This window comes from Takifugu rubripes, chromosome 21 (assembly GCF_901000725.2).
Source record: "Takifugu rubripes chromosome 21, fTakRub1.2, whole genome shotgun sequence".
In the NCBI taxonomy this organism is placed as follows: domain Eukaryota; kingdom Metazoa; phylum Chordata; class Actinopteri; order Tetraodontiformes; family Tetraodontidae; genus Takifugu; species Takifugu rubripes.
The window spans coordinates 10997849-11021555 of record NC_042305.1 but is presented as its reverse complement, the minus strand read 5'-3'; the positions used below and the strand labels follow the sequence as shown (position 1 = coordinate 11021555).

Here is a 23707-nt window from a genome sequence, read left to right as displayed (position 1 = left end):
TTTCCTATTTTATTACCAAAGTAATACGTTTATTTTTGGCTTTACAGGTGGAGACATTATAGTCCACTGTGTGACAGAGTAAAGCAAAGATATAATCAACAGACAGTTCCCCAGAAACAGATTTGAAAGCAAACATTGATGTGACTGAGGACATATTACAGTTGTTTAGTTATAATTTAACTGCTGTTTCATGTCTTTTTAAAAAATAAAAGAAAAAACTTGGACAAGTGTTCTTGAATGAACCTATTAACACACCTCCTTATTTTGGAATTTTTCACCAGCTGTTTTCTCACGAATATTTTGTTTTCTTCCTTCTCTTTCATACTGATATAACATGTTATCCTCATGATCCTCAGTAACATTGAATGTAATTAATATGCTATTAGCAATACATTCCCCCGCTTTTTAAAAGCACAACTACAGCAGATACATATTCAAATTTAGCTCTCATGCATTTGTTTACATCAGTTGCCAAGTATTTAATTTGGAGAAAGTTTTTATTACTTGCCAGTTGCCTTTTGTCATCAAATGCTGGCCTGTCATCCTCTTTGGCTGCTTTTCACGACAACATTTATTTAGTATGAGGAGAGCTTAAGAGGGGACGCGGGGCATTGAGAGTCTGGCTCTGTTTGCTGTCACAGCTTGCCAGGTGCATGGCCTGGGCTGCCTGATAAAGAGCCCTGCTCCATCACTGCTAAACTGGAGCAGCAAAATCCCTAATTAGAATGTCAAGGGCCTTGCCGTGGTTAAATTGTTGCACTCTTGCTGCGTCCTGTCTCAATGCCACTATTCCCCAAACTGGGGCATATTTCAGCTAAATATGTTGCGTTGACAATGTGATAGAGCGGAAGGAAAGTTTTTCATGTTGGCATGTCGGTGATTATCGTGAGAAAGTGATGGAGGTGCTTTGGCTGGCGCTTTGGCTTCCTCCTGCAACCAAAAGACGTTTGTTGATAGGTGAATTGGCAACTCTAAATTGTGAATGTGAGTGTGAACTGTTGTTTGTCCTCTACGTGAGCTGGCGACTTATCCAGGTTGTACTCTGCCTGTTGCCTGGATGGAGCTGAGATAGGCTCAGGCCCCTCCACGACCCCCACGAAGGGATAAAGCTGTAGCAGCTGGATGGACTGTTGGAATACACCCTTAAACGAATATCATCAAATATTTCTGGGTATATTACAATCCCATGTTTCAGTAAGTCTCCGCAAATGCTCTTTAGAATTAAATGTTCTGAACAACACACCATGTATCACCATGCTTTTTTTCCACACCACATATCAAACTTTTATCAACCCTGACTGACACCTAAAGAAAGTACGGTATCAGCACGTTTCTATTTTAGATAAATACTCAACAATGCTGGAGATTTTCGGGCGGAACTTCAAGAAATGATCCTAGTTAGTATTGCATTCTGAACATTTTTTAAATGCAAGGCAATATGACGTGTCATGATATATCTTCATCCCAAATTTAATATATTTAATTACACAGCCTTACACAATGCTTAGTTAAGTCATTTAAATTCTTATTGAATTAATTCATCAGAGGGGGTTGGTAACTTGAGCATATGAGGTTCTTATCTATCCTTTTCCTATGTGCTGTATTTCCTTTTTTTTTAGATGGGAGATGAGCTATAAAGAACAAAAGGTCACTCATAACACCTTGTAGTAATCCTGTAACACCCACAAGGCTGTAATTTGTCATGTTGTTATATTGCTGCAGATGTCGAGCTTCAGAAAATGTACCTCCCAGCTCTACCGGTTAGTAGAAAAGCTGTAAGGATAATTGGAACATTGTGAAATGTATTTTCATGAAGCATTTGGAGTGCCGTTTTGGCAGTGTTTTCATTGCTAAAAGAACACATGGCCATTTTGTTCATTTGCATCAGTGATGGAAGGAGATGTTGAAAGATGTATCGGGTCCAAACCTCTTTGCATACAGCAGCCTAACCTCAGTTTGTCACATTTCATGACTAGTGCTCTATGACTATTAATAAAATGCTGAGTGTGCATGTGAACAGCCTGTTAGCTGTGTATTAAGAGGAGTACCATCATGTAGTGTATTTTGAATGCCTAACTAAACCACTTCCTCTTACCTTATGGGGTAAAAGCAACTTTATTCAACAGCTCAAATTAGAGCAGGTATCACCAAAGTGAAAACAAACATTTCCAGGTCCCATTGGTGAAGCAGGTCATTGGTCTCAGCCTGGCAGGCTCACTGTGAGAATTCAAATGCACACCGTGGTCAAATCTAAAATATCCGGGTGGTTCTGCTGCCCCGTGGAATCTTTTGTTGTCAAGAATCTCATAGAGCTTTGTTCTTTGTACGAGAAAATAATACCACGGATGTCAGGGTTTCGAGAGGTCCAGGTCTGGAAGAGGCCACAGCTGGCAGTACAGCTGCTGAATTAACTCTGTTAGCCACTGATCTCACAGGCAGCAGCAGGGAATTACACACCGAGCAGGACTGAGAAATAATGTGTAGGTATAGTAGTGAGATCCAGCTCCAGGTGGCATTTGGCCATAGCACTTTGCCCCACTGTCCCTGATTGATCTTCCTCATGCTATTCAGTGGACTTCAGGTCATCATGAATCCAACATGTCTCAATTCACAACACTTAAAAATAACGCAATGTTAGAAAATTACACAGAAGTCTTGGGGTGCCTTCCTTCTTGGATCCTCCTGGACTCACTGACCCACCACTGGTGCCCTGAAATGTGTTTATATGAACTTAGAATTATTACTTAGCATTCTACTTGCAGGTTTTATATGTATGTACTGCAGACAGATGGCATCACTCTCTTCACTTTCACATGATATTGATTAGTGCCAGTATGCCTAAACTTGTTCCCTTTAAGGCTTGTTTCCACTTCTTTTTGCTTATATTTTTACTTGTAGTAAAGATTTTCATTGTTTTTTCTGTTCCAGAGTTAAGCTCCGAAAACCTGCGCACCTGCTTTCAGATTGTTAATGCCTATTTATACTTGTCCGCCACAGATTTCCTACAGGTGAGACACTCAAATTATTGAAATTGTGTATAATTTTCCCCTTTTTCTGTTGGTTATGTAAATATATGTTTTGCCCCCCCCCCCACAGAACTATGCAGAGTCTTTGTGTCGCTCCTTCTGTGATTTGCTAAAAGACATCACAAACGAGGGGCAGGTCCAAGTTCTGAAGGTACTGTCTAAAGTGAATATCACAGTCAAAATAACACCCTATTATACTGTATTATTATTATTACTCTTACTCCTGGACGTTTATTCATCTTTCAACCCCAAAGCTTCTTCAATGATTAACTGATTTGAGTCAGAAGTTTTTAAGCAAAGTTCGGATTGTCTCTTGAAGCTGTGACTGGCTGCACTGCGATGGGCAGATAGTTGTGCCCAAGGCCACCACCTGCTTTTTAGAGTCGGATGTTTCAATTTAACAAAGAGTTTCTTTACCCCCCCCCCCCCCCCCTCTCAAACCACTGGTTTTCTCTGTCCACAATGTGTACTTCCACGTACTTCCAAGTTCCACGCTTCCGTATAGGCCGCTCATGCTTTTGCTGTCTCTGTGATAAGGTATTGCTACTGTTAGGGCTAATGCTGACATCTTTCACATGAATTGACATCTCTGTTAATCACGTGCAAAAACAGTAGTAAACACATCATTTACTAGTGCAGGAGGGACCCTGGCAGCTGCCCACGGCACAGCTTGTTGGTGAATTTTCCATTTGTGCCTGTGTAATTTGGGAGCAAGGTTAAAATGACTATTATTGCTAAACAGCTAATGTGATATTCTTGTTTCCAAATCTGTTGTGATGGTTAAAAGAGGAGAATTGTCTTCCTGTGTCCCTGTTCAGTTGTTTTGTATATGCTGGATGGAATAGACATAAGAGCTTCTACCACAGAAAGCTTAGTGGCATTACAGCACATCTGGCTGCGCTAATCCCCAGTTCTGTGAAATGAGAGCTGATAAACAACAACCCTGACAACCTACACAACAGTGAAACAGCCGCTCACCACTCTGGGAAGAGCAGATAAAACAGCTGCAAATTCTCACATTCGTTTTGATTCTTTTATTTTTAAAAAAAAGGGTGTTTAAATGAGCTGAGGGTTTGATTAAGTCCTGTGTGTTTTTATTCCTTCTTGTTATTTGCAGTATAGAACATTTGTGCTGAGACTTAACTCGAGCTCTGGCTTTGCATCTTCTTTATCGTCACAGTTGTCTAAAAAATTAAGATCATTCCTCCCACTTGAACACTCATTTTCACAGGCAGCTGGACTTTTTACAGTTCAAAGAGAACTCATCCAGATTACCTTAGTGGGGAAAGTTTATTGATTTAATTTTAAGGAGTTCTGATTTTCACCTCACAATGTAGGTCTTGTATTGATTGAGACTTTTTGGCTGCTGTAGCCAGTTCTTCATCTGTGTGAATTGTGCCTTAACATGCATCTCATGTGCTTACAGGTTGTGGAAATAGCTCTGAAGGTTAGCCCTGTGCTGGGGGCCCACATGTTTCAGCCTCTGCTCCCTGCTGTCTTCAGAGGTATTGTAGACGGGGAGGTGAGTTTAACCGGAACATCTCAGCTTGATCTGAACTGGATATATTAAAACACAAATGATTAAATGCCACCGATAATTGTCCAGTCTATTCTTACAGTTTATTCTTCTTTACGATATTGTAATTATATGGAGAGAAGATAATGACATCTATTGGCTGTTCAGTGTAATTGAAGTTATATAATTGTTTGGTTCCTCACATTGTGTGCCCGCAGCGATATCCTGTGGTGATGTCCACCTACCTGGGAATTATGGGCCGGGTTCTGCTTCAGAACTCCACTTTCTTTTCATCCCTGCTCACTCAGATGGCATCTGAGTGTAACCAGGAGGTGAGTCTCTCCTCTGTCTCTATTTCCTGTCTGATCACTTTGAAAACTGAGAGCGAGAGCTACAAAGATCCCTTTGAAAGGTGACTTGGCTTATTCTGAATGAGAAGAAATCAAAATGGTATAATATTTGAAATTTTCAAAGTGAAGTCTTTGTCATTTATTTTGCTATTTCTAACACAATTTGGATTAATGAAAGGCTCCAGTACCATTGTATTACCTTTGGTGATTATTGAAGAGAAAGCAGAGGGATGAATAAGTCATTATTCTTGTTCATTTCTTTGCATTTATATAAAATTGCTACACTGTAATTTGAGTTGTTGCTGACACCATTAACTTTTATGGTTAACAGACCATTTAATCAAACGTCATCTGGGTTTTATATTATCCAGCTGTACGTCTGTCTTTACTCGAGGCTGGTGTTACGTGTGGTGTTACGTCTTCTTGCTTATTTGGGAATCGCCCAACTGGACTTGGTCTGTTTGTGTTTTGAGAATGCGTGCTGCTTCATACCAGTCACACAGCCAATTATTATGATCAGCGTGTTGCTTCGTTTTTCGGTTTTACATCAGTACAAATGCTGTTTGCCAGGAAAGCAGAGTAAAAAAACAAAGCCACGTTTCCCTGATAGAGGATGTGTAAAGATCTCTCACAGGGTCTCTGGAAGATAAATCTTTGAAAGGCCTTCTTGAACATCACCTTGTTGTAATTTCTTCCTCCATTTTGCCCTCAAGAAGGACAACACCACCTGATGAGCCGTAATAACAGGAGAAATACTTTTTTGTTTTTTTGTTTTTTTTAAATGACTGCACTCCCCTCAACCAAGGCAATTCACATTCCGTGAAAGGCATAGACCTGTCAGCTCAGGTCAGCCAGGACAAGCTTCTCAAGAGATTTCATTATGACAGAAGAGCTAAGGTGTGAGGGTTTTCTCACAGTAGACTTCTTGGGAATAATACTCAGCACTAGATGTGTCTTGCTATTGTGAATTCTGATGAAGACAGACCCCCCCCCCCCCCCCCCCCCCCCCAAAAAAAAAAAAAAATCACAACTCCTCTTACTATCCATCTCTTCTCCACATCACCCATGACATCTCATCAGATGGACCAGTTGTTGGGCAGCGTGATAGAAATGTGGGTGGACCGCATGGACAACATTACTCAGCCTGAGAGGAGAAAGCTGTCAGCGCTCGCCTTGCTTTCCCTCCTACCGTCTGACAACAGGTGAGAGCACGTTCATTCCCGCAGTTCAGATTCTGTTTTATTTAAGGTGTTTGATGATGTACTATCCGATTTTTCTCCCGCTTGTTTGCGCGTGTTGCTCAGAAGGTAGCGCGGCCATCAGCTGAAGCTGATTGAAGGCACTTCAAACTCTGACCCCCACTGTCAGCTCAAGTGTCCTCAGAAAGTGAATCAGGAAAGCATCAGAGTTTTTAAATTCCTCTTTTAGACCCGCTTCAAAGGGCAGCCACTGCTTGAAATCTCTCCTCACTGTACAAGAGTGGCTGTTTTTAACACTTTTGAAGCTGTATTTGCATTCCTCCACATAGACTAAGACGTTCGCTACAGCTTTGGGTTTTTAGCATCGTAGAACACAGCAAGACATTTACTTTATTGTTTCTTAGAGAGTTCCAGGATTTGAGTTTTTTTTTGTATGATTTCATAATATGTTATTCTATTTAATGTAGACCAGTGTTCTGATTAAGCTGGGTTTAATTTGCAGAGTGCTGGTACATACAGTTTCAACCGTTGACATATATGTCATTCCTGTTAAAACCTTTTGATTTGAGTTTAACTGCTTGAACACTTAAATATCTTCTCTTTGTTTCTTTTAAAAACTTAGATACTCTGGGGTTACAAATGTCAGTAATGTACTTTACCGGTACATGCACAGCCACGAGGTCCTTTCTACAAAAGACTGCTGTAGTCATCAGGCCCCTTTATTCTGCCTTTTCATCACCACAGACACTTTTGCGTTTGCAAAAGTGTCTGTTTAAATATGCAACGAGAGTCGTGACCTTTACAAATCAAATCAATATGCAAATGTTTCTTGTCTGCTGTTCATACAGTTTGTTTTATCACGATTTTAGTTCCTCGAAGCAAACAAATATCCTTCATTAAAAGTACTGATTACCTGTCGCAGTTAATCTGGATTTATCATGTAGTGGGTTCTGCTTCGGCACTCTTCGATGATTAGATTTTTGAAAATGACCTCAGAAGACTATACTGTACACCTGGTTTACACCATAAATCGGTTAGCGCACCTTAATTTCTAGTTTGCATACACCCTAAAAACTGTTTGCAGCTTTCACCCCGTCATGGCGGAGGCTGATGGGAGTGACGTCTCTGATGAGGGCTTTGTTACAGAAACTAGTTTTAGTAGAGGCAGCCTGCCAGCATTCAGATCATTTTTCTACTTGGGTCCTTTTGAGTGGCAAGCACAAAGCAGCAGGCAGTAATTACAATGTAATCACTCGAAAGCTGTTGGGCTGAATAGAACTATAACTGACACATGTTTAAATGCTTGATAATGGATAATTTAATGTAATTCCTCCAGCTATTCGTTGCTATGGCTACCCATTATTATCTATTTCAGGAAAATCTCTTAAGTGCTCTTTGGTGGTGGGGGGTGGGTGTTATACTCCTAAATATAAGTTGTGCAAAGAACTGTTCGAACTAACCAAGAGAAAACGTAATAATAAAACGTAATAACATGCCAAACATGTACGAAGATGAGTCGGTATACAACCTGTGAAACACTGAAGCATTACCTCATTGTTGAGTTTGTCAGCCTTTTAAGTAGAAAATTCTGTTATAGATGAAATATTGATATATATAATCTAATATTGTTGATCCATCCTCACTTTCACTTCAGTTTAGGATTTAGCTACATTCTGAGGCTACGGCAGCTTCTCACATACAGATTTGCAACTTATGACAGCAGTGTTTGGCTGTTTCCAGTCATTATTAGTTCCGCTGTTGTCGTTTGAGCATTTCATCATGTTGCCAGTTTCCCTCAGTCATAACAAGGCGTGTTTAAATTACAGGCTGGCTATGTGACTGACACACACTGGCTTTTCATTTCTTTATTAATGCTCTGTGATCCTGTGCTGCACTGCCTGGAGTCTAATGACCCACACAGAGGCAACAGAGGTTTTGTTGCATCAATACCAACACATAAAGCTTCATTGGGGCTTTTTACTCTTGTTTCTTTTATTTTGATTGACATGGGGAAAACTGTGAAGGTTGTTCAAATAATGACTTTAATAATTAATCAGTTATTACCATCACACATGTTTGCATGCCTGTACTTCAGTGGATCTGGCACACTAGTTAAGGACTTTTGCTGGTTTATAGTCTGATTACAGAATCGCAGAGTTTTTTTGTCTTTAGGGCCCAACTTAGTCATGATCACAACATCAGCACAGCAAGTTTTGTCACTGAAGACGGGAGAGGAAAGTTAAAGCATCTCTACCTCTGTCCAAACCTTTACGGACCCCTCATTACAGAGTTATTAAGTGTGAAATTGGCTGTATCTTGCCTCTTAAAAGACAACTGCCTTTGTGGCAAGATTCTTTTTGTTTTACTTCAGATGTATTGTGGTGGGGACCAGTGACAGAAACAGTGACCCGAGTGTGTGATTTACATTATATACATTTACAACTACAGATTATTTCATTTGAACTTTTCTCACTCTTTGGTGTTAAATCTGTTACACACAGATAAACACACAAATCCTGACAGGTGAGGTGATGGATGAGAAAAATATTCTTTCTCTGGGTAGTTTCTCTTTCTTTTTTGGATTGGACAGGTAATTTATCACTCCGAAAGGCCAAGATTTACCATAAGATGTTTGTGATCTATTTAGCTATTGATCTATTAACCTATCGTAGCCATGTCTGTTAATGAATACCGATCCTGTGTTCTGTTGTCAGTGTCATCCAGGACAAGTTCTGTGGCATCATCAACATTTGTGTGGAGGCGCTACATGACGTAATGACTGAAGACCCTGACACCGGCACATACAAAGAGTAAGGAAATAAAGTTTCCAAACATTAAATATCATAGAGTTCTGTGTTGTGAATAAATAATGAAAATATTAATAATTGTTTTGCAATGACTTAAACCAGCCACTGTCACTGAGTTTTAGCAGCTCATATTCATCAACAAGCTTTGAGGTCTTTAAATGTAATAATAATATAAGCGATTCTTTATTCATTGAGCGTGACAGTGTGCTAAAAGAGTCCAAGTAGGAGAGTTGGATAGGACATATTTCTGTTGAAATATAATTGCCTCCGGCCATAAAACACTTGCTGGCTGTGGATGGAGACAGTAATTACATTTCCCCTACTGCAAATCTTAATCGTCTCCCTGACTTCTCTTAGTCCCTGTAGCGCTTTTTTCAGCCAATGTTGATCCAAACAAGCACTCTCTTTGTGGAGACACACACTTGGCTTCAGAAATGTGTGAAATTCAGTGTCATTTATGTGCAAAGGTTTTAAGAAACTGACTTCATTCCATGTGAGTTCTGTTCCTGCTGTTCTTGATTTTGGACAAAAAAAAAACTATACCAGTGTTGAGTGTGTTTACTCAAAAATCACCACTGTCTGAATGTTAAGTTGGGATTTCTGGACCCTATTTGGTGCCCTCAGGTTATCCCATTGTGCATATTATTTTGCATGTATCCCATAATGATTTGTGAAAAGTATTGTGCGGCCAATGCTCCCTGACCAGGCAGTATACAGTATACCATTCTCTGCAGTCCCACTCAAGAAGCTAGATATAAAGTTCATAACATTAATAATTAATGCTATAATAGTACAGCAATAAACAACCATTGAATATATTATTTATGTTTATTGGTTAAGAGAAAAAGATACAATTGCTCGGCCAGGAGCAACTTCAATCTGGTTCGTATACATTATGGGACTCTAGCCGTCAGTTTTTTTGGTTAAACCTCTTGGGTGGTGCAGAATCAGGTGTTGATATATCGCCCATGTATTAAAGAATCCAAGCAACATTAAAGTTGAAAGACTTTTTTCCAGTTTTGCACACTTTAATAAGATTCATTTTCTAAAGTACTGCTGTTCTCTCTGTTATATTACTGTTCATTTGTCACTTTCAATACTAGTTAGTTAGATTTAGAGTTAGAGTCCAGTTTTGTTAGTTTCTTTCCAAATTGTCATAAATTCTGATGGATGAAGTTATGAAAAGAACAAGGTATTACAAGAACAAAGGGTGTAAAGGGAAATGTATATATATATATTGAGGCTTTGGATTTAACTCAAAGGTAATTCTCTCTGCATGTTGTAAAACCAATATGAACATTGCCACAGGGATCATCCTTTTTATGTCTGCCTGGGACTGTTCTGAAATTGCCTGCTACTGTGCAGTTTTGTGTGTGTTTATTAATATTGACTCGAACATTATTGTGCTTGCAGCTGCATGCTGATGAGCCATTTTGAAGAACCGAAGTTAAGTGACGATGAAGAGCCACCGACTGAGCAAGACAAGAGGAAGAAACTGGTCAGACACACACACTAAAATCATTTTGCAGGCAGAGGTGTTTATTTCTGCACTGCAGAGTGCCTCTTTCCGTCTTTTGATGACAGAAATGGCACCCTGCTATAGCCTCTATGCCGTTTGGCAGCCAAGAAACAAGATTAAAACCCTCCCCAAAAATAAGCAAACGTATATCTCTGTCAAGCCCAGAGATAATAGACACCTCTGATAAATTATAGACACCTTTCGGCTTCAGCGGCTGCAATAGATTTTCATCTAGTGCTCAGCTTAATTACTTTAAAATATAGCTGCAGGATTGAGGCATCTTAGAATGCGTCATATCACTTTAAGATAAGATGGAAGTTGTTGAGTGCCTGTAAATGTCACCCAGAAAAGGGCGGTAGTCTGCCGGGGAAAAGGTGCGCTGGAATATACAATCCTTATGAAGAGGCATAATTATAGCTGTGAAAGTTTATGTTCTGCGTATCGTGGTAGTTCTGATAAAATATGTACGGCAACTTTAAATTTGATGCGGTGTTGATTCAAAAAGTCTTTTCCCCAAATCCTCAACGAAGGGAGTATTTTATGTTTGAAAGTGCACATATTTACCGCTCTAAAAAGACATCCATTACTTTGTATAGTTCTCAGTCTTCTTTTATTTTTTTGTGCTTCTCTCAAAAGTTCTATGTTGTTCCCCCATTTACCCAGTTTGGAGCGACGGCTGTGGTTTAGACATTAATTCTCACTTGTTAGAAATGAAAGGGGAAGTGATAGGTACACAGGGATCTGTCACCCTAGAGGTGCTGTGTTTGCCAACTTCAGCAACTCTGAAATATCTTTTTTCACCTTCTTTCAGCTTTAGAATGGCATCGCGTGTTCTAGTTTTCTGGGTTCGTATTGGTTTCGCTGTGTGCTTCCAGAATGGGTGGTGTGGTCTTCACCGTCCCCTCACGCCGCATGAGCCTATGTCCTCACAGATGACGAGCACAGACTGTTTGTAGACACAGAGCTCGGTGGTTGTAGCAGATTCTTGCAGCTACATTTGTTTTTTTCCCGCTCGATTTCTTTGATTGCACTAATTCTTTATGACTCACAAACCTCACACGTGTTTTGGCATCTATTTGGCTCCTTTGCTGTAATATTACGTCTGTATCCCACATATGTGCATATGTTGTTTGTGCTATCAGGAGCGACAGCTGTTGTCATTTTGCTGAATGGACAACAGATGTTGTTTTTGGGGAATCACAGCATGTTGTTACCTACCACACTCTTTTCCCATAAGATTGGAGCATCATTACTGTAATACTCCGTTTCATTTTGGGAATGAAATCTAATAATTTACCCAGCTTTTCTCTTCATCCATGGCGCCATGAAAACTGGAGCTCCCCATACCGTTGCCTGAAGTCTGTTTACCCTGTGAGGGAAGACAGGCGAATGGTGCACAGCGGCCCTCTGATTTTAAAGATTTGCTGCAACTCATCAATTTTACAGCCTGTTAAAGCCTTTTAAAATGGTTTCCTGAGTCTTGTATATGCCTGCGACCACACAGCATCCCTCATCTTAATGTTAGTTCCTGGTTCAAAGTACATATTGAAGAATGGGCTACAACATTCAAATGAAAAGTTCCTCTTGTAAGAAAGATTGTTCCTCTGGTCCCCAAGACAGAACTTTGTTTAAAATCTCCAGGAAGAGTTCCTTGCGGTAGATTTTGCAGCGGCAGCTGCTGACTTTCTGCTATAACCAGGGGAAAAACACAACACCTGCAGTCGTAGAGGATTCATTTGCTGGGAAAGATCTCAGTGCTCTTATCACCTCGGTCCAGACCCTGGCTCTTGCTCCAGGGAATAGAGGAAACCGTCCTCTCTAAAGCGTGCTTGGGGGACATGCATGCATCCGTGAGACAGGTGTGCCCATGTGAAACAGGTTTCAGTTTGAGGTGAAAGTTAATGAGGGAGGAAACTCCGGCGTTTCCCTCGCAGATATTCTCCTCACCAGATGACGTGCAGGTAAAACGCTTGTTAAATGTCTCATGAAGCCACAGCAGGTCATCTCTTCATGCTTGACTGAGCCGCACTGTTGGACAGTTAATTTACATGAGTTTAATTTTCTGTGGAGCCAAGATTATTAATGTTTGTGGAGATGCTTGGTTGGTTCTTTTTGAATAAAAAGGAGTCTGGAGCAGTCAAGAGCTTCTGCCACACCAAGCCCTTCATCTTGTTTTATAGGTAACCTATAAGTTGAGAGCCTGGCATCATTAAACCTTGGGTTCATTTTTGATCTGTGTTTCTTGCTATTAGAGGCTAACCGATGCTGTGTCTGAGACCTTCACGCATAATACATCATTTGATTTGTGCGCTTCATCTCCAAGGCCAGTCCTATCAAACAAGAAGATGGATTGGCCACATCAAAGACTCTGCTACTGGTTACTAATGATGCCAGGCTGTCCACTTTGCTGTGGGGACACAGCCAAGCTATACATTCTTTCTGTTGACAAGGGTCAAACATTGGCTGGTTCTTGTGATGTGTCGTGTCAGTTGCTTCCAGTCGCTCCTCTAACATGAAAACAACGTTTGGATCATTAATAACCGAGTTATCCATTCCACTTTTAGTTGGTAATCAGCGATAAAGACGTTGACTACATACAAATGCCGTCTTTAATTTGACGGCATTTCAGTTCTTTGGTTGATATTCCTTTCTGATTATATGTTCTTTTGAAATGGCAGCTCAGCTAATGCAGAAGATTAACAGTTCAGCTGGAGAACATTTTTGCAGCACTTATTAATTAGTCTGTGCCTTCTTTTTTCATTTTCATTTTGCAGAGCAACCACATGATTGATTTCCTCTTTAACAGCCTTTCTACTAAATCATATTTTGCTGTTTAAGATAAGAAATTATTGAAAATTATGCTGTTACATTATTAGCCAACGGCAAATGCATTTTAATGCCTTGATGAATTGGTGATTAAGCATGAAATTGTTTTGTCCTTGAGGTTTTGGGGCTTTTTTTGTATTTTGTTGAACAATAAGACCAACTCCTGGGATAAGACTGAGCTCTGTGTGAGTTGAAAATGAGTTTCAATGTCTTATCAATCCACTCCGGGACGAAGCGAGTCACAGCAATTAAGACTAGCCACTTTGGCTTTATTGTTGCTCCAAGGCTCAAGGAGACCATCATTGTCGACATAATTTGTTTTTTTCTGTACAGCAGACCTCTCCTACTGTGTTGTTTTGATGCACAGGAAAGAAATATTCACCTTTATGCTGCCAGAGGCACAGAAAGCTATCAAGTTGCAACCTGGGTTACTTCTCAGCTTTATAGCCATTTGCCCACGAGAGCTTCCAGAGCACTATTGTTTTGAATGTGACGATGAAGTTTAGAGAAGTATCTCATTTGTAATGTCGGAACCTAAATGTTTCTGACAGCAGGTATTCAATATTAGATTGAAATAATACACGCACTGCATTCAATAAAAAAAGTCCAGACCTGACAGTTAAATCCTCAGGTTTTAAATATAATTTATTTAGAACATTAAAGGCTGAGCAGCACCACAGTTTAACCTTTTCCATCACAATAGCGCAATATGATTAAAGCAATATTTACACTTTGCAAAGTGTTTCCTTTGCCTCAGCAAAGCTTCTCACTCACTGTTATCTGCGTCAGTCAGAGTTAGACCAGCCAACCCCCTCTACGCAACACACACACACACACACACACATTGGGACATTGGGAGATTTTATTTGCATGGTTTGCATGAAAGGACGGTTTCCAACATTATTTTGCAAAGTGCTAAATGTGGCCGTTATAACTGAAGGCCCATCTAATGTTATTAACATCCCTTTGTTAGACAAAGGCAACGTTATTCATGTTGAAGCGCCACTGCTGTTTCCAGCCAAGTGTTCACACCTTGAGCAGTTTAAACTGAAGTTTAAAAAAAGAGAGAACCAAACCCAACAATGGCTGAGAAAGAGACAAGAGATAACCAGGAGTGATGGCTGGCTAAACAGAATATTGACCATGGGGAATAACGCTCCTCACTCTCCTGAACAACACAACAGAGAGCATCTTTGCTAATAATGCTACATAGTTAAACCTCGCATGCAAAAAGTGATTTACAGATTATGGAAAACAGTCCTCTCTACAGCCTCCCCACTGGAAAATAAAACAGTTTCCTTATGCTTTTCCACTGAATTTAGAAAAGTAATAAAAGTCCTGTCTCTCTTATATTGCTGCTTCCTCAGACTTTCATGCATAAAAGGGAAGCCCTAGTTTCAGCTATTTGCCCCTTCAAGGCATTTTCAGGGTCATAACTTCAGATTTGTAGTTGTTTTAGAAGGCCTATGGTACAATCATGTATTTTTCTCTGTTTTTTAGCTGCTGCATTGAGGAAATATTGCAGCAATCTTGAGACCTGAAGTCAAGAGCCTTGATTCTACTACCATTTTTGGCCATCTGAAGCAATTGCAATGCAGCCAGCCTAATACTGCTGATTTGTATTGGCTATTAATGAGGTTAAAATATTTAAGTCAGCACTCACTATAAATGCTGATCAGCAGAGCTGATGAGGTGATGTAGCACCCTGTGCTGTAGCGAACGATTAGATGTGGAGGCTGAAATATCAGCAGCGTTGGGTTCAGGAAGCCTCGTCCTTGGGATTAATATGGTCGTGCAGCGCTTTACAGAGCTTTGGAGCAGCATGTCAGCAAATACCTCAGACTAGCTTACGCAAGCCTGTGGCCAGGGAATGACACTAGAGATGCTGCTCGTCTGTTCATATCAGTGCAGGGGCTTCCATTTGCAAACTACTATCTCTGTATGTGGCTCCGACACATTCAGAGAGTGCTGTAAAGATCTTGGACACGCGGTTAAACCGCCATCCTGAGCTGCAGTACTGGGTGTTTACATACTGACAGCAGAGTCCAGGTCTGAGAATATTAGTGCTTATAATCAGCAATATTGTCTGAAAACCTGTGATTTTTGTAAATTCTTAGGACTCATTTTATTTCATGTGGTATTACAATTGAGGTTTTGTAATGTTAATGCAGCCATTGCTGTGATCCTGTGCTTCCAGGCTTAGTGAGCCTTATGCACTTTTCATCATCACATACTCACATATTTATGGTGGTCTTTGCTCCCAGCAGATTTTCATGTTTTCCATGTTTTCTTTCTTTTTTTTCCATATTCTGTGCCTTGCATGTAAGCAGCAGGCACCCTTGTGACAGCTTTAGGGCTCTCGCTTTTAAACTCTGCACCGCAACAGTGATCAGCGCATTAGAATTTTTTTCCTGGCTCATTTAATAATGAATATCACCATAATCGAGCTCTAATCCACCCACTGACTCCAGAGATCAGAGGAGGCGGCGATAGATGGGTCCATCCAGGAACGAGTTTACGGACGTCCTTTGTTGCTGCTGTGATCGATTTTATGATGTAGAAGACTCACTTTTGTCATTTGATATAGTTGTGATTATTTTCTTTTCAATGTTCTATTGTTACATAATATGGGCAGAACTTTTGATTTTTCTATGTAGTTACTGAGTTGTATTTGTGATTTATAGAGTTATACTATTGATTCTGCTGCTGTGGCCTCTAATCAAGGTTTGATTAGCATGCACTGTACATATTGTTGGCTTTCGGTCCTTAGAACTGCCTCCTACCAGCCTCCTCACATTTAAGACTGTTCCATTTGTCATCAGTACTCCGAACAAAGTCAGTGACGGAGCTTGATTGTGTTGAGCAGCTCAGTGCCAGAACATCGCAAAAGCCACAAACCCACGTCACGTTCTCAGGGGGGTATTTAATCAAAACGCTCCCCCTCTGTTTTTACACAGAAGTGGCTTCATGACGGTGCATTTTGGTATGTGGTTGATGCCTGTGACAACTGTTGTTTAATGTCTCAAGATCAGGGTTTTATGCTATAGAACATTGAAAAACAATGGATTATGCTTAATCTTGGTATACTATTAGTCAGATTATATGCGATAGTTAAATTTAGACACTTTTTTTCTTTGATATGCTCCATTTATATCTGTAAATATATATGTCTCCACAGGAGCAGATGTGCCTAATGGTGTGGATGCTGAGTCTTTATACAGTATATGCATATTTAGGCCTTGGGTCTGCTGGACAGTGTTGGTGCCACAGGAGTGTTACTGATGTATGACTGTGTTTATTCATGCATGAGTGTGAAGTATGAAAGGCCCTGATGGACTGGTGCAGCATCAGCAGGAGGATGCCCACTCCAGCATCAGGCAAACACACTCCTGTGTGAAGAGGCGAAGCTCAAAATAAGCCAATTATCAACAACACAGGGGGAGGAGCTTAAACATTCAGGCCCATTGTTGAGGCTCTGCACCTCACCAGGAAGATGTTTGGCACTCTAACGTTCACTCTAAGTTACCGAGTTGGTTTTAGACAATAAAGAGGTGATTCTGTTGCTCTTTGGTTTTCATTCTGGTCAAGTTTAGATGTTCCTATGGAAGCCCGGATGCACCATCCAACGTGGTTGTCGGAGCTGCTTTTGCTGCTCTCCAGCATGTTTGAGTCTCTGGTGTCCTGTAGTGACAAGATTGTCTTTAAGGTACACAAACCACTCTCTGGGGAGCCGCACGGTTCCACCCAAAGGAACGCCTGAACTACAGCAATAACATTAATTAAGACTGTTTAATTTGAGGCAAAGCAGCAGGCACATTCTCACAGCCCCTACGCTGAAGAGAGAAAAGTACACCATGGCCAATTACAAACTTTGCCACTAATGTACTCAATCTATTTTCTCAGGCCATTTTGCATTGATAGGCTGAGCTCGCAAATAATTAAGTAGAAAGCCTTGAGGTAAATCGAGATTCTGGGCTACATTTTACAATTATTCTGGCATAAATTTGGAAACTTGCGTAACCTCAGGTAGCAACATAAATCTTTCTGTCTGAAGTGCAGAACTTTGATCTGTCGTTTTGGGCTTTTTGATTATGATTTTTAAGTTTTCTTTATGCACATTGATGAAAAGATTATGACCTTGAAGGGCAAATGAAGAGCATCCCACATCTGTTAGCTCGTTTAACTCAATCTATGTTAATAGTACTTCATATCGTATAACAAACACGTGGTCTTGTAATTCTGAAGTAATCCCTTTAACACCATCTGCACTTTTGACACACAGGAAACAACACTCTCTACTCAACCACGCCGGGTCATTATCTGTATAATCAACCTAATTTATGCTACTTACTCAGGGCCGTTTTACAATATTGCACTCACATATGAGCAGAGATTAGTCCTTTTAATCTGGGGCATGACGCCGTGGGATCACTGTCCACCGCTTATTGGACCACGTCCTCCTCACAATCTGTTTTTTTTTTTACACTGTCAAAAGCAAGGCTAAAACTGTAAAAGCTCAAAACAGATGGTGCTAAATGACCTGTGAGCAAAAAGCAGGGGAAAAATGTGTTGTGCTAACTTGCCAAATGACTTTAGCAGAATGTAGCCATTGTATATTATCCATGCACCATTTGCCAAGATTTGGCTGATCTATTTTGGGCGTTTTAAAATTAATAGCTGCAGCGATTCCTGTTTATGTACTGATTTAATTTGTAATTTTTAGGTATGTTACAGATCAGCATCATTATGAGAAGCTGTGATTTTATGAGTTTACCCAATTCAGAATTCCCTACATTGGATGTGTCATTAGATTCATCCCTCTTTCTTCTTCATCATCCTGCCTGTCATTTATCTCTGTCTCTCTCCAGGCATGAAGCCCAGTGCTTCTCTACCAGTCAGCCACAGCAGGGGGCATGTCACTCTCCCATTACCTATTCCTCTCATCACATTTCTGATCTTTCTGAAACCCGCCGTGCCATGTTTCCTCCCCATCTTCCATCTTTGTTCCATGTGGTCCTTCAGTGAATTATTTAGTACCTGTATCTTAATTTTCACTTGAGGTTTCGTTCCATTTGAAGTTTTGTGTTTAATTTGGCTGAACTTCTACTTTCCCTGCGCATTCACAGGCCACAATTGTGCTTTAGGCTTTGGTTTAAGAAGGAAGACTTTAGATTGCTTCTCAGAAGAACACCAGATTAAACACCTGAAGGTACCGGGATGCTTTGAGCCAAATCATCGTCATGATTACTGAAAGGCTTTGTTTGTCCCTCAGGTGTCTGAACTTCAGGCAGGTTTACCAGTGTCCATTGTGGAGAACTTTGAGAGGAAGGTCCGTTAGTACCGATGTAGGTGATCAGGCCTTCTGGTTTATACAGGAGGAGGAGAACCCTGGGGACATCAGCAGTCTCACAGAGAAGCTCACCTCATAGTTACCCGAGCAACAGAAGTGCTGGCGTTTAGGATTGGGGACATCAAATTCTCCTTGGCTGGCAGCGAACCAGGCTGGCTCCAAACCCAGCAGAGGGACACCAGCTGCTGATCTCTTGGTCAGCGCTCCAGAAGCTTACTCTTTGGTAATAGCTGATCTTGTAGCCAATGTCAGATGCCTCAAATCGATTTCTTATTTCTCATTCAGTGCAAATGTTGCTGACACTCAGAATCATTTTGAATGCCTGGAAGTCAGAGATTATCTTCTTATTCTTCATGTGTCCACAACATTGATGGGCTTAGTGTTTATAAAAACCTGAATGTGCTCCAGGAGCAGTGTTCATCTGGACATCTGGACATCCCTCAAATGGTTCACCAGTATGCAGTTGTAAAATGTATGCATTTATCTTTCCATCCTGCCGTGCATCAGATCCTCAGCAAGGTTAATTGAGTGGCCTCCCCTCTCCTGGTGTCGTGGTATTTGTTCTATGACACCGGAGACCCAGTTGAATAGGCACCATGGTAACCTTAATATCCACGCATTGGAGCGGCAGGTCTCAGTGTTGTTCAGTTGAAGTACTGGTGAATCGATCGATCCTTTTACCAGATACAGGGATCATATCTGTAACAGCGCCACACATAGTTGACTGGTTTTTTGGATGTCTGGAGGAATGAAGAGATGATTTCTCACTGATGGTTCTGTTTGTCTGAATGTAGCATTAAGGCTGGAAGCATAAACGAAGCCTAGAAGGCATGAGAGCTGTTTGGGCCCCCCTCAGTGGCACCCACTCCTGCCATTCCGCTCCTCTACTCCGAGCTTTATGGTTCAGCTGATTGTTGTTTTTCTTTAGTCTGCGCAACGTCATCTCAGTTTTGTTATTCTCTCTTTGCTTTGTTGCCGTTTGGGCTGTCTTGATGGCTTCTTTCCACTTATTCCCCCTCCACCTTGTAACCAGTACCCCCACAAATGTAACCAAAAACACTCTTTGCCTTCTGCTCTGCCTCTGGATTTCCAAAGGGATGGAGGTTGAAACATAATAGAAATAGAAAAGCTCCAGTACCAAACTGAGATCGTGGGAATTATGATGAAAAATGGGGAGTTTGAAGCAAAATAAGCTGCTGTAGGACAACAAATTATTTTAAAAGGTGGACATAATCTAAAGAGCAGAGCTTTGATTGCGCGTATCAACCCCTTTAATTTATTTGTAATGGTGCAGGCTCAGAAAGCTTTCATGCTAATGTGTTTGTTGTCTCTTCCCTTGTTTTTCCCCAGAGAACCAGTTTGATTTCTCAGAGAAATGATCATTTACATCTGTCCTAGTTCACCTTTTACAGACAGCTTGCTTTATGTTCCCTCTTTCCATGAACAAGAGCTGCAAATCAACTGAGTAATTTCTGCGCCTGCCTTTGATGGAATGACAAATATCTGCTCCAAGTGTCTTCGTTCTTGTGAAAAAGGTTCCATCAGAGGCAGACAGTTGACTTTCTCTTTAACTTTTACCCTTCTTAATCAAAATACAAACAAGAGTGCTTTTTCAACTTGGAGGGTTAAATAGGCACTCAAAAGTGAATAAGCAGGAATAGTGGCTGGTAAATTAGTGTCATGTCAGTTATACTTGCTAATGAAAGCAAGTTTCTATCGAATGAGAGGAGGAGAAATTGGCACTTTTCCATGAAGAACGCAGCAAAGATGATGATGTCTTCACATGGATAGCTCACGGTTGTCCTCTTGTATTGCCCACGTGCTGAACTATCAGGATATTTACATCAAATCCAAGAGTTCATGGAATTATTCATCAGCAGAAGTCGCAATCACGTAATTTCACTCCTTGTTCTTCCCTCCTCGTTCACCCCCCATCTTTTAAATCAACATTTTTGTTTCTAAGCTGGCGTGCAAGTGGCAAGTTTTGGATTCTCACTCATTCAACCAAAGCTGGAATTTGCACAACCTGAAACCTGTAAATGGAGAAGCGATCAAATATCTGCCTGAAAATAAACAATGACTCAGAAATTCCCAGGTATTTTTTTCCTGCACCTCGAATGAGTTGTGAAATGTCGTCTTCTCTCTTTTTCTTCTCGGTGCGGCTGCAGCTGGCCCTGGAGGACCCGGTGCACGCCGTTTCCCTCCATCAGTTTGTCTACGAGAAGCTGAAGGCGCAGCAGACCCTGATGGGAGACCCAGGCTTCGGCGCCCTGATGGAGCTCGTGGACACAGAGCTTGTCAGGCAGCTCCGGGAGTTCCTCCAGGGGTTCTGAATCACATCTCCTCAGACATCTTTATCCAGTGTTCCCTACCCAGCCCCATTTTTGAACATGTACTAAAAAGTTTTAAAGTGCCCAGAGTGTGGACTCCTTCATGAAACCCTTCTAAATTCTGCCTTATCTATATTTCTGGTCTAGCCTGGTCTCCTGTTATTAGCCTCCATCCCATGTCTGTTTTATGTGTTTCCTTTGTTTTATCACAGGAGGATCTGTGTTTAAAAACCCCTTCCTGTCTATTGAGCACTTGCACGATGACTTACAGTCAAGCGCTCGCTCCGTTCTTCTACTATCTTCTCTTTCTGTGATCTCAGCGTGGATGGGTGGCAGATTGGGCAGACGGTTTTCAAGTAAAATGGGGGTTGGAGTTAAGAAGTTTAAAGAAGAAAAAAAAACTCTGCGAGTGCCAGAGCCGGAGTCTCTGGATATTTTCTACTAAATAAGAACTTACAGATTGTAGCAGAGATATGGACGACCCATGCCTAAAGGACCTAAAGCAGTGTTTACAGAATCTATTCTTCAAAAGAGACAAAAAAAGGACATGTAATTTTGTATGTATGTATGTGAAGAACTGTGTGGATGATATGCTGCATGATGGTGTTTTGCTTTTTACTTTGTTTTTATTTGAAGTTGTTTTCTCCTTTTTTTTAAAAAATGTGACAAAGAGAATCCAGTTGAAGTAACTACTGAGAGGGTGGGGACATGTTCTTTCCTGTATTTTTGGTGGGTTTTGGAGCGATTTTTAAACAGATGATTGAACCATGTTGTCGTGTGTATATATATATATATATATAAATAACCACATGCTGCTGCTGCTAATTGATGGGGTGTCGGAGCACTTTAATAACCAAAAACAGTTTCACGTGTTTACCTGTTCCTCACATCATTTACACGGCGGGAGGGGAGGGTGGAGGGGGGGAACGGCGAAGCGGCCGGTGACGCTCTTATTTTCTGTCTTTCCGTTTGATTCGTGGCGCACAGTGGTAGATTGTGCGGCGTTGTGGCCTCTCAACATTGTCTCAATAGTTGTGTCCCATCAGCATTTCTGAAAGGCGTTTGTGTTTGACCTGTTACCGCGCCCTGATTTCTTTGAGTCGCCCTGCCTTTACAGTGAATTCTCCTCCAGCTTGTGGGTCAAAGCGGATTTCTCTGCTCTTGCCTGATTTATCAGAGCTCTGCGAAGGAAATAAAGCCGACACTGGCTCCGTTGACACTGTGACGGATATGAGTAGCGGTCACAATCACGGCCTTATGCGTTCAGCCTTACCTGTCCCTGAAACTCAAACGACCTTAGCTCTTATCTTTATTTCTTAACATTTGAGTAGTAGAGTAATCCTGTTGTGTTATTGATGGTAGAACACAACATTAGAGCGGTTTTCAGTTTTCTTTGCTTATGTTTAGATGGGAAATATTCCTTGTGTTTTCCAAAGCTTCCAATAAAGTGCAGTAATTACCCAACAATTCAGATTCTGTCAAATCTGTTTCAAGAGTTTAGGTTCAGTTTTGGTTCATTTTCTGTGAGCTAACCCAGGTTATTCTGGAGCATAAATCTTGTTTTGGTGAATGGAGATACAGCACAGTTATTCTCAGAAAGATGTGCAAATGCTCAGATGAACATCACCAATAAGATGATGGAACAACTTCAGATGAACCGCGGTGAGTTCATCAGCGAAAGATGCATCTTTTTGAAATTTAGCGGCATCACAGAGAGGTTTTGTGTTCCGTTGAAACTTCTGGATCTCTGGACTGCTGTGCTAAACAAGAAATGATTTCCCGTTTTGCTTGAAGTTATCCCGAAGGCTGAGTCGTCCTCTGCCAGCGCCTCAGGAAACAGCAGGTAATTCATCTTTAAATCTACCTCTAAATGTGTGTGATGAATGTGCCCTGACGTGAGTCAAAGTGGCCGGCCGCAGCCTGGAACCCCAATGAGGCCGTGCTAAAACCTCAACAGGCTAAATTGAATCCCCCCCAAACCTCCTTTTGACACTCCTGCGGCTCTTTGCTCACAGTTGTACATCCCTTCGTGTCGTTCCCGCTCGCATCAGTACCGTTGATTTACCCGTACTGATCGATCGGCCCCTTACTTTCCTCCGCTGTCATACTAATTGTCTTACTGAGCAGCGATGCATCAGTGGCGGTGGGTGGGTGAGGGGCACTTTCGCCCCAGCGGAGCCTGTAATTAAAGTCTGACGGTATATGTGAAATCATTACACGGCCCAGCTGCCAGGAGATGCTGATCCTGGTATTCAAGGTCGAAATGCCACCCCGCACCTGTTATCATATGGGCGGCCCACTCCAGAGGGGTCTTCATCATCGGAAGTGAGGTGAGTGCAGACCATTAACCCTTCACCCCTCATGAGATATGGAGGAGGAAATGTTTAACTGCCAAAAACCTTTTTTAAAAAAGGGTAAAATTGAGTGGTGCCACAGGGATGGTGGAAGGAAAACCCAAAACGTTCGAAATGCCACCTTTGTCCTCAATGTCTGTCGGCAACCTTTCCCGAGCTGCCTTTCCACACCAGCTGTCAGGAGATCAGCCTAACGGGATGCAAATGAATATGCGCTGAGCACAACAGGCGGCCGGAGGAGGAGATACTCTCGGAACGTGTCTCCAATCTCCCGGTGTCGCGGTCTTTATGATGTCACGTCAAGCTGAACAGACAGCATGAAACAATCTGCTCCCGGTCCCTCGGGCCTTCCGGGCTGCAGATCCTAATCGTATTAAACGGTTATTGTAGGTGTGACAATTATCCGTCTCTGTTTCAGAGCTGTGCTGAG

General features: G+C 41.4%; 1 protein-coding gene across 2 annotated transcripts in view; it reads left to right on the top strand.

Moving 5' to 3' along the window:
- Positions 1-22390, top strand: part of ipo11 (importin 11) — a 61598-nt gene extending 39208 nt beyond the window's left edge. For both annotated transcript variants that reach the window (XM_003974796.3, XM_011615597.2), the window contains 8 exons: positions 2929-3008; positions 3097-3177; positions 4453-4548; positions 4761-4874; positions 5973-6094; positions 8806-8901; positions 10312-10396; positions 20762-22390. In XM_003974796.3, coding sequence (XP_003974845.1) covers positions 2929-3008; positions 3097-3177; positions 4453-4548; positions 4761-4874; positions 5973-6094; positions 8806-8901; positions 10312-10396; positions 20762-20926 — 839 coding nt within the window. In that variant the 3' untranslated portion in view covers positions 20927-22390. The remainder of the gene's footprint in view (positions 1-2928; positions 3009-3096; positions 3178-4452; positions 4549-4760; positions 4875-5972; positions 6095-8805; positions 8902-10311; positions 10397-20761) is intronic.
- Positions 22391-23707: the final 1317 nt, after the last annotated feature.